General features: G+C 41.2%; 2 protein-coding genes across 2 annotated transcripts; one reads left to right on the top strand and one right to left on the bottom strand.

Annotated features, from left to right (window-relative positions):
* Window positions 1–1601: 1601 nt before the first annotated feature.
* LOC103720606 (protein POLLENLESS 3-LIKE 2) lies at window positions 1602–3633 on the bottom strand. Its single transcript, XM_017846053.2, has 4 exons — window positions 3373–3633; window positions 3064–3276; window positions 2812–2967; window positions 1602–2691 (listed from the first exon to the last, which is right to left on the bottom strand). Exons 1-4 carry the CDS (start codon window positions 3538–3540, stop codon window positions 1852–1854), a joined length of 1377 nt encoding a protein of 458 aa, XP_017701542.2. The 5' UTR covers window positions 3541–3633; the 3' UTR covers window positions 1602–1851.
* A 5774-nt stretch (window positions 3634–9407) lies between these two features.
* On the top strand, window positions 9408–10619 carry LOC103720607 (myb-related protein Hv1). The gene is made up of 2 exons (XM_008810396.4): window positions 9408–9875; window positions 9991–10619. Exons 1-2 carry the CDS (start codon window positions 9613–9615, stop codon window positions 10415–10417), a joined length of 690 nt encoding a protein of 229 aa, XP_008808618.1. The 5' UTR covers window positions 9408–9612; the 3' UTR covers window positions 10418–10619.
* The last annotated feature ends 921 nt before the right edge of the window (window positions 10620–11540 follow it).

Raw genomic sequence — 11540 nt, 5'->3', positions numbered from 1 at the left:
GAAACACTATAATACAATACAAGTAGCAATATAGAATTCTAAATTTGTACGCTTGGTTAAAGAAGCACCAATTCTTTATCTTTTCTCTTTTCCTTTTTTTCAAATCTTTTGAGAAAATGCTCGCGCTTTATCTTACTTTATTCTTAGAATATATAAGGGTAAATATAAATGTTCAGCAATTATATGGTTGGACTATTTGGGCCTAACCGCACGTGAGGCATGTTGGGCTGATAATTAGCAAAGCATTCAATAACCTGAGCCCAAGACTACCCTGGCCTAGCACCCCAATATGACAAGAACCACTCTTGCAACCGTTTGAGTTCCCTCTTTTGGTGCCCCTGAAAGTAGATGGATTAAGTATGCCTATTTAAATTTTATGGGATCATTGTACCCTTATCCTCATCATTGCTTTTTTTTATTAAGGTGAATGGGTCATACATGCCTGCCAAGTATGAATGTATGCAATAGAGTCAGGAAATAAAATGTCACTTAATATGGTTGGAACAGCTGAGAAGTTGGTCCAGAGAACTTCTCTAAAGTGCTCAGCCACAGAGGAGGTAACTTGGCCTATTTGCTTTACGGTAAACATGGTTGGCCGCCCAGAAAACATGTTCTCTTACACTCCTCCAGATGTCAAACAGGAGTGGGTGGGCATTATTACTTATAAAAATTTTTTTTGGTATATCGGTTGCCCACACTAGCCTCGCGTAAGCACTGCCATAAGAGTCCAGAGAAAGGATACACCCCAGAGGTGGGGAAATAAATACATGGTAGGTTCAGAGAATCTCTCCAAAGTGGTGAGCAGCAAAGGAGGTGACCCAGTCTGTAGCTTTGTTCGTCTTTCAATAGACATGCACAACCTAGAAGACAACACACTCCTCTAATAACCTCCGGATGTCGATTAGAAGCAGATGATCTGTCTCCCACATCTCCTCCTGTAGGATCTGCTCAATAATCTTCACTGAGTCTCTCTCTAGGACGATATTCCTAGCTTCGAGCACCCGCCTGGCATGGAAGATTTCCTCTCACGCTGCCCGGAGTTCCGCTCCAAGAGCATCTGCCTCAAAAGTACGCCATCCTCCTGCAGCTATCAACCTAAAGCAGTGGTCTCTAATCACAAATACAACACTAGCACAATCGCCGCCCTCTAGCAAACTACCATCGAAATTCACCTTCATATGTATAAAAATGTTTTTAGATACGTGCCATAGAGCATATTTGCATCCATTAGTCCAAAATGTTTTGTCTTCCGCGGAAGCCCCTGAATTTTATGTTCTGTTTTCCATTTCAATTGTCCTCCTTTTTCTTCTGGTTTAATTCCATCAAAATAGTAGCTGCTCACACAAATTCAATTCTTGGTTGAGTAAACATCTTAAAGAACTTATTCCGGTTTCATTTGGATGGAACTTATTTAAAGAAGAGCGTAACAAACAAAAGAACCACATGACGTAAATCACGTCGCACACCAAAGGGGTCCAACGACACACAGAATATTGATCAGAAGCCCAACCAGACCAACACTTTCAGCAAATAGTGTATCAACAATAGGTTACTCTAATCAATCAAAATCAAGAAAAATAACATCAGCAGTAGGAGATTTCAGCAGCCCAAGGAAGAGCAAGACAGATTCAATTCAGTAAAACTCTAAATTTACATTTTTAAGAGAAAAAAAAGATGCAAGTTCCGCTAAGATCCTGGCAAACGAGAGTGTAAGACAAATAAATTAATAACAAATAATGGATTCTTATTAGCTGTGAGTTTGGTTACAATGATCATTCAAAGCTCTGTAATCGGATCAAGGAGAACAAGATCATCTCCTTCCCGTAAAAAAGCGCAGCCTGACCAAACCTATCATTTAGAGAAGGAGTTCGATGCCTGTGTAATGATATCCTGGAAAATCCTTAGCCTTTTCCCCATTTTCCCCTCGTTCAATGCCTGACCGGTATCAGTACTATCATCCTCAAGAACAGGAGCAAGAACTGCCGCCACAATGGCGTCATTGAACTCATTATTGTCCGGCAATTCGGGCCACCAATCCTCTGTCCCCGCCGTAACAAAGACAGATTTCCTTCTGTTGCCACCTTGTTCACTTGCTTTCTCCACAGGTATTCTGGGTGGGAGGGACTTCTCCATCACATTGCCCGACCTGGTCCTCTTGAGCTGATGATTGATCATCCCATTCAGATCTTTCATCATCCTCGACGAATAGAATGGCGGTGCATCGATGTCGAGCTCGGCGTTCGATGAAATGTCGAGCTTCGCATTGCTTATTATTCTGTTCGTGTTGATATTCTCATCAGCGAAGCGTTCTCGTGCTGGTGGCATCAAGTAGTCGATGCAGGGATGAGGCTGCCAAATTGAGGAAGACTCGACGAATGCGTCGAAGATCCTGCTTTGATCAGACCGATCCTTCGCAGTGCGACCGTAGAGTTTGGCCTCGAGATCTTGGAGCATCTCCTGGGCCCTGTCGTAGGCTTTCAAGTGGGAATCAGCTCCTCTCAGGCTATCGACTGCCGCCGGACTCACCTGTCTGAGGGTCTCTTTGGCCTCGGCAATCAGCCCTTGCTTCATCAAACAGATGCCCAGGTTGCACATCTTATTGCTATCGGGGCCCATCCGAAGGGCTCTTCTGTAGGCTGCCTCAGCTTCGACATAGTTCTCCTTCTGCATCAGTGCCCAGCCCAGATTCCCCTGCAACCATACGATATCATAAGCTCTAAGTTGTGATCTGCCCCACATAAAAGCCAAATTACATAGACTGAAAATTTTTTAGAGATCGGAAGGAAAGAACTACAGAAGGAAGGTCCTCACCAGAAGTCTGGTTGCTTCTTGCTCGACAGAGACCTGGAATTTCCTCCCCTGAGACCGAGCTGTCTTTGTTCGTTTCCCATTAAAGGCCAGACCTTGCTGGATAAGTTGCAACTTGTGCTTCAAGAGAGCTATCTGCTCGTCCAATCTCCCACACCTCTGTTCACATTTCGACGAAGTCGAGGCGTTGGTTCATTGAGCATTATATCAGAAGCGAAGAAACGATATAGAGAAGAGTGGAGAATAATGAAAAACCTTGTAAAGATCCAAAAGAATGTTGTCCAAGGACTCTTGGGCTTGATCCGAGCACCGGCTCCTAAGCGACTTGATAGCTTCGATAGCTTCTTCTGCTCTGTTCTGCTGTTTCATTACGATCGCCATATCCTTGAGCGCACTATCGACCCTGTCCCCAGCATTGATGGAAGCCCAAAACAAGGCAATTGCCTTCTCAGGGTCCTTATCCACTAGCTGATCCATGAAGGATACCGAAAACAGAAAAAAAAGGGAATTAGAATAACAAACATCAACATGTCGAATTTTTTTAGATGAACAATAGGGGTGTACCTGGACCCGTTTTGCCTTCACATAAGGGGTGTCCCCGACTGGGACTTTGTGGGTAATGTGGAAAAAATCGGGCTTTGGCCTCGCGATTGGTCTAATGGCCGAGCAAGCCGCTGATTTCGATGGCCGGATTCCGGTGGGAACACTGATGTTCCAGGGGTCTTGCATCATCTTCCTCTCGTCTGGGTTTTGCTTCACTTCTTCACTGGGGAATAAAAGGATTTGTGCGAGGAGGAGTGGAAGAGAAGAACAGGGAGAGGGAGTTTTGCATACGCTTCACGGGATCATGGTGTTAATAGCAATCGTGGGAGGAGAATTTGGAAAACGCACGACCGTTGGAAAGAGAGAGCCGTTTGAAAACTAGCCGTTGGGGCTCGACACAAGCGGGTGCCCAGGTTACCGGCTCAGCCGGTTCAGTGGCACGGAAATTAAATTTAAGCAATTCTACGCACTTCGGAAAAAAAAAAGAAATAAAGGAATAATAAGATTCGGATTAGGTTCAGGTCCATTGCCCAGTGGAAGACAAGATTCCCACTGGGCCTGGATGCAATGCTTGGAAAGCTTTGAGATTAGTGCACAGTATACTGTTTACTTCCCCTGGGCCACTGGTCAGTGCGTCTGCCGTACAGGTTATCTGAAAACCCGTCACGCATTGCAAGCTTCCCTGCCGTGGATCTTGCAAGTAGAAATTTTTTTAGGAGATGGCCACTCTCTCTCTCCATTTTACTTGATTAGTTTTTTTTTTTTATGGGATTTTTACTTAATTAGTTGATTACATAGGATGTATGATGCATTTTAGTATTCAGATTTTTATTTCGTTTACATGAAATGATAAATATATTCCTTATTTTAGTTCACTAATTTTACTTTTAATTAAATATGAGAAATACTATGAGATAATTCCTATTATTCAGGTGATTGATTGCCTCTATCATTAGATAATGATATGGTGTATTCTCGTTATTCATTTAACCTTTTTTTTTAATGATTTCTTCTATAAAAGCTTTAAAATCTCTCAATTTCAAACAATATTTTACTGATGTGGCTTCTTTAACTATATAGCAGAAGCTTAACTAATAGAGAAGAACCTATTCCAACGGATAAAAGCTCAGTATATAATGCTAATAGCTTGGAGGCCAGCTCTGTGCGGTTAACCAAAAAATGCAAAGCCTCCATGCCAAAAAAATTGTCATATTTTTTTCCTTTTCACATTTACAGTAGGTATTGGATAAAGACTGAGTTCTTTCAACTTCGAAGCATGGAAAGAAAAAATATATGAAATCTTGTTCACCATTGAGTTTCCTAGTCTTTTTTTTTTAAAAAAAAAATCACATACATTGTACATATACAAGATCTTGTAAAATATATGAAAAATCATATGCGTAATATGTGTTGAGATCTACTTAAGTATAAATCTCAAAACATAGAAGATTAGAAGAGTTTTTATTTATTTTTATTTTTTTTATGAAGAAAGTCTGTTTAAGCTGGGTCTATAGCAAGCAACCCAACCTGATTTTGAGCAGGACTGGTATTGACCTGCCAACCTCCATTGTAGCCCAGAATTATGCAGGCCAACCGGACCAACAACTACATGTTGGGTCGAGGTTCAGGTTAACTTGGCCCTTATAGTTCATCCATTGGCGTAGGACTGCATCCGTTTTGTAGGAGACAAACCTGTCAAGTGGGGCCCTAAATATTAGGTATAATCTATGGCGCATGTCACCTGTGAGCAATCTTTGCTCATTAGCTCAAGCTTCTAAGTTACTACGTGCTTATCCTTATGTTAACTATGCTTGATTCCAAACGGTCACCAAGTAATTAGCTACAGAGAATCTTCAACCTAAAGAAGCAAGAAGTGATTTTTAATTCAAGAAGAAAGCAGAACATCATATGTTTGTTTTAAAATCTCGCCAAAGATTACAGCATGTGCACATAACTAGGAATCTTTTTGTGGCAGTACATTGCGATATCAATTGTCAACACATCTTACCATCAATTTCATTTTCCATTGAATAACTAGAAAGCCAATATCGGTCCCATGCTTGACTTTGTCATTCTATGTGATGCTCAATCTGCAAATTTCCTGATTCATCAATGAATCTTCCACCAATATAATTCCTGTTGTTTATTTGGATGAGGGATCATTAATAAGTTTCTATACCTCTGCTATGGTTAAAAACATCCTTGTATCTTCTTGATTACTTGTGTCGCAAATGGGTCGGGTTGAGGCATCACCTGACTGAGGCCCGGACCAATCTGATTCTTTAAACTTAGGGGGGAGACTAGGTCAGAAAAATGATTGCTTAAGATTAACGTGGTATTTGACCTGGAAAGTAGAAAACTTGGTCCGAGCCTGAATCCTCAGACTAGTCAGTCTGCTGTTTTAACTCATAGTAATATGGTCCAGATTTACTGAAAAAGAAAGGTGACGACTCCAGACAAAGCGCCAGATTCTAGACTTGGTCTTTGATTACCAGTGAGTTTTACGCAGACTTTGACTGAAGGGAATAGATGAACGCGTGGAGCTCTTGCCTGTGGGATTCGGGCACTCTGATGTACTCCCAAGCTTTCAGCAAGCGGTTTACCAAAATTTTCCCCAACCACCACGTTAACTACAACTTGTTTTAATTGACTTCAATGCAGCATAGGCACAGAGATGATTGAGGCCCTCTTCTTGCGTAAAGATACTTGTTTTTTTTTTCTTTTTTTATATTGATGGGAATAGGAACATGAGGTCTGGGTGGATTTGACTCTTGAGGGATAGGTGAACCATGAGAGCTTGGGATTATTTGGAGTTGCTTGTGGGAAGGGGAGCAAAGGGGAGGTTGGGAGATGTAGCAGTGTGGTGGATAACTTGGATAGGTCATGTGTGGTGGGGAATGCTGTGTCTCCTTGCGGAAAGAGAAAACAACAAAAAGGCCTAATTAACGTACCTCCTCCTCCCCTAAAGCTAGCAACCAAGACTTGCACCCCAAGCATGTGAGAAAAAGTGGAAGGTAAAGCAAAGCCCATACCTCAACCACACCATTCGTCTACCCTCCTTTTCACCTTCCCTTGTACCTTAGAACCCCCTCATTCTTGCAGAGAAGGAGAGGAGATCTTGTGAGGACCTACACGGGCGTATATTTAGTCCCACATCGGTTATTCGCTAAGAAAATTTTGGGTATTTATACAAGATTAAAGAACTCCAAATAATATCTTCCAGCTAGTCTTTTTGGATAAGGTCTTGGGTTGTTACAAATGGTATCAGAGCAAACTCAGCTCATAGCCTATATGGACTAGAGGACACTACAGCACGAGTTTATAGAGACTGACCACGAGCCGAACATATTGCTTGTGATTAAATTTGAATAGATTTGAATCATGACAAGGATGACAGTGCTTGAATGGGGGAGTATGTAAGAATCCACGCTTGTATGTGTTTAGTTCTATATCGGTTATTTACCGAGGAGATCTTAGTTACTTATATAGAACTAAGAAGCTGAAAAAATATCTCCCGACTAGCCTTTTTGGATGAGGTCCCGTATTGTGACAGATCTTATGTGTGTTCAAACTACTTAATTTCAATTTCAGGCCCACAAGCAATACATGTGTTCAGTTCTTCATACTAAACTGACGACTTCTTAATTTATTGTTATAGAATATGGTAAGAAGTGAAAATTCAGTTTTCACTTTATAATATAAAACCTAAACACATGTCGATTATCAACCATATATTTTCTCTCCATACATTTATGAGTTAACATATATGCCTAGACATCTTAAACACCCCAAACCTACGATTTGCATCTAAAACTCCATTGGATGATCAAATTGTCCAATATATTTACCTCACCTCTTAAACATATATAAACACCTACCATGCCTATGGATGTTCGGCCAAAAGCTAGCCATTATCACGACTAGAACAATTCCCTACTCTTCTCTATACCTTTGTAGATTCTAGACCTATCTTATTTGTGCTGAAGTGGAGTAGATCTGAAACACATTTAGACTACTTAATCAGCAAGCAGAACATTAGCCAAATTTCTCAGCTTGGGATGTAAAATATGGGGCAGATCAATCCCATCGGCATGTATAGACATCTCGAGGGTACGACTACAGAATACACTCCATTGGGAGATCAAAGATTTCTCTAGTCCTACTCCACCTCTGTCCTATGCATGAACATTTACCCATGCTCGTAGATTTCTGACCTCAAATGTGAAGAATATTAGTATTGCAAAGACTGATGCTGAGGTTACATGTTAGTTTGCAAGTTAAAATATGACCTGAGTGGCTTAAGATAGAATTGCAAAATTTAGTTACCCATTTACACAAAGGTTTCGGTTGTGGTTACATCTGAGTTGGGTTCAAGTTTTACAACTTACAAGCTAGCAAGACTTACATATTTTGTGCAAGTTATGGATTAGCTAAGTTTAGTCACATTGTTTTATCTTGACTCAGAAGTAGAAACATCCATTTAGGCTTGCAGGCTGAGTTTAAATTAGAGATTCAGGTTTTGGGTCTAGGTCAATCAAGTTCGGTCTACGTAATCCACTTTAGACTTTGGAGAAGAATGAACAAAAATCTAAAGCAGACTCGAGGTTTTACCAAAAGTTTTTAGGGGCACAGAATTAAGATTCATTCAAAATATCGTGCATATTACAACATGGGTCATTAATTTATGCAGTCACAATCATGATGGTCCCCTAAAGAGCCTCATCATTTAAGATATTTCTTCTTTTTATACCAAACAATTAGATTAGCTTTGAACTATCGAGCACTTGCTCAGATGGTATCACCTCTTACCTCTTACCTCTACTTTAAAAGTGGTCCGGTCATTCTAACCTTTTGTTCCCTGTCCGAACTCAATTTCTATATTTTGTCTATTTACAATATTACATCCTAAGCTGTTTAGCCTTTGGTAACTCCATATATAATATATGTTCTATAGCTAAAATGCAAGCTTTTTCATCCTGATAACTCAAATTTTCTTGCTCTGTAAAGCTTTCAAACATGTCCATCGATCTTAACCAAAATAGTATACCCAATTCAGGCTCTTATTCCCAAAGGGAGAAGCAAGGCAAACCTATTAATCAACATCATGCATATATAACTTAGAAAAAAAAAAAAAACATAAAGATGCTAGTTGATCGAGTTCGGTAAAATCTCTTGGTGTTCATATAAGATATTTGTATTAATTTATGAACTCAATGATCTACAGATAAGCACTTTTTAATCAATTAGAGAATTATAGTCATTCATGACTCATTTCACTTGGGATCACAGACGTTCGATTAAATATCAACTTGCCATTGAAGGATTATTTAGCCTAGTGGCAGTTCCCAGGCCACCAATTGTTTTTTCCTTTTTTTTTTATTTGTGGGAAGGGGTGGGGGGCAACAGCTAACGACCATGTAAAGGTTGACATAAAAATTAACTGCTTTAAATGATGAGGATAACACATGCCATCGACTTGGACCATCCATTTGGAGGGAGGAGTGCATCCGGAACCATAATTTTTATTTTTTTCAGATAAACATTAAAATATAAGAAGTATATAAAATTATAGTGAGTGAAGAAGAATAGTAAGACAACTACCATCCGGTTGTTTAGAAATATCCGAGCTATAGCCTATAATGAGACGGCCTTGCAAGCAAAGCATGTGTAGAGGCCAACAGTGCAATAGGTGGCCTCATATGCGGCCAACCACTTCGAGAATACTCTTTGAATGGAAGAGATGGAGCTATCTAGTGCACTTCGGAAGTTGTTATCTTTTGATTTTTTTTGACTGTATTCATATCTATAATATATGATATATCTGTTTTAGAGAGAGAGAGAGAGAGAGAGAGAGAGAGAGAGAGAGAGAGAGAGAGAGAGAGAGAGAGAGGGGAAAAGCAATAGTAAAGTGAAGGAGCAGTAAAGGGAGAGTGGAAATTAATCAAGCCTTGTCATCCCCACTGTTTCCAACCTCGCTTTACACCTACCTGAGGGTGGAGGCACCACTGATATGGTTGTGCCTTGTTACACTATTAGTAACACGACAAGGGAGGAGGCCTACTTGCAGCCACTCCCCTTGTAACCTTTTCTCGCCAACTAGCGTCAAGAAGACCTCCCTCCCAAACGGCCACCCCTTTTGGCCGGAGTCAAACGCCTATAAATCCCCATCGCCCTTTCCAAGAGGGAGCTTGCAGTGCCCACAAAAGAGTGGGAAGAGAGAGAGAGAGAAGAAAGTTGGAAAAGAATAAGCACTAAAGAGTCATGGGGAGGTCTCCATGCTGCGAGAAAGCCCATACCAACAAGGGGGCATGGACTAAGGAGGAGGATCAGCGCCTCATCGCCCACATCCGAGCCCATGGTGAGGGTTGCTGGCGCTCGCTCCCCAAGGCGGCCGGCCTCCTCCGCTGCGGCAAGAGCTGCCGCCTCCGATGGATCAACTACCTCCGTCCTGACCTCAAGCGCGGCAACTTCACTGAGGAGGAGGACGAGCTCATCATCAAGCTCCATAGCCTCCTCGGGAACAAGTAGGTCATTATAATTCTTATCATCAAACCCTATCTTCGATATTACAATAAAAGGATTTTAATATAATCCGATACCACGTTATGAATAATCTCATAATCTTCTGAATTCATACAGATGGTCTTTGATAGCTGCAAGGCTGCCAGGGAGGACAGACAACGAGATAAAGAACTACTGGAATACGCACATAAGAAGGAAGCTGTTGAGTAGAGGGCTGGACCCTACAACCCACCGGCCGATCAGCGAGCGTGCCTCCAATATAACCATCTCCTACGGGAGGAGAGAGGAGAAGGGTGCTGTGTTGTGGCATATGGAGGAGAGGAGCAGTAGCGAGGAGTCGTCGGCATGGCAGCGGCAGCAGCAGCAGCTGAAGTGTCCGGACCTTAATTTAGAGCTTTGTATAGGCCCTCCCTTCCAGCAAGAACCAGTAGTAGTGGAGCCTGTAAGGAGGAAGGGGAACCTTTGTTTCAGCTGCAGCTTGGGGTTGCACAAGAGCAAGGAGTGCAAGTGTAACCACGTCCTAGGCCTCAGCACCGAATACTAGATTATAGAAGCCTTGAGATGAATTAATAGGGCGAGGAGTATTTTAATTACACTTCGGAATTTTAGAGGTTAAGGGGAGAGAAGGGAGGACAAACTTAGAGCTTGCATCTTGATGAGAGTCTATCTATTTCCTCTTCTATTTTGTATAATTATCGATATATAATACTAGATGTCTCTGATTATTCATAACAATTGCATGGATTCGTCTCGTGGGTGTTTGTTATTGCTTGATATCTTCAGTATAGGCATCATCCGTTCCTGATTCCTATATTTCTTTTTAGGTACTCCTTGCAGCTACCTACATCTTTTTTTTTTCTCTTTCTTTCTTCTCTATATGATTGGTTTACTTGGCAGGATAGCACCGATAAACATGGCGAAAATGTAGAAATGGAGAGACCATATATGTTTGCTCTTGTTATGAGATCTTTAGGCGCCTAGTTTGGTCCTGTTGTATCCAAGTGTTGCATCCCTGTCCCCATCTCATTTAATGCATGTGGTTTGTGGATAAGAGGTGAGAGCAGGAGAAGCCGGATAGTGGGGAGGGGGTAGGTAGCCCTTCTCAATAAAGAATGGTGAGGAAGATAACCAGAAAGGAGGTTGCATTCATTTATCAATCTCAAAGGAAGAAAGGTGAGGTTTCTTCACCCTAGATATAACAATTGTGTAGCAATAACAAAAAGAAAGGTCGTTCTAAAAGAACCAAATTAATAAAGGTGCGGAAGATATCCTAGAGAGCCTTTATCCATGACACTCTTCTTTGGAACCATATAACAGCTAGGATCCCTACCCTAAACACAATATAACATAAGAAGCCAAATCCAATCCACTGTTCTTTTTTCCTGGCCAGATTATTGCATATATTCGATTTTCTCTTGATGATGGTCTCTAAATGTGCCCTTTGAGGAGAAGGTATTCAGTCCCTCAGACATATTTTATTTGTGACCTCTTAGATGTTTCAACGATCCCTTCCCACCATGTTTGTTGGATTCTTCCACCATCTAATATCAAAGAAGAAATAGTATGAATGCTTGCATCGTCTAATATATTGTTGTTTTGTGATGGTTTTTCCGTGCAAGCTATTGTGCTTGGATATGATTAGCATTTGGGCTATCGAATCCTGCACA

The sequence above is a fragment of the Phoenix dactylifera genome, chromosome 18 (assembly GCF_009389715.1).
Source record: "Phoenix dactylifera cultivar Barhee BC4 chromosome 18, palm_55x_up_171113_PBpolish2nd_filt_p, whole genome shotgun sequence".
Taxonomy (NCBI): Eukaryota; Viridiplantae; Streptophyta; class Magnoliopsida; order Arecales; family Arecaceae; genus Phoenix; species Phoenix dactylifera.
Note: the sequence above shows the minus strand (reverse complement) of the source record. Positions and strands in the feature narration are given on the sequence as shown.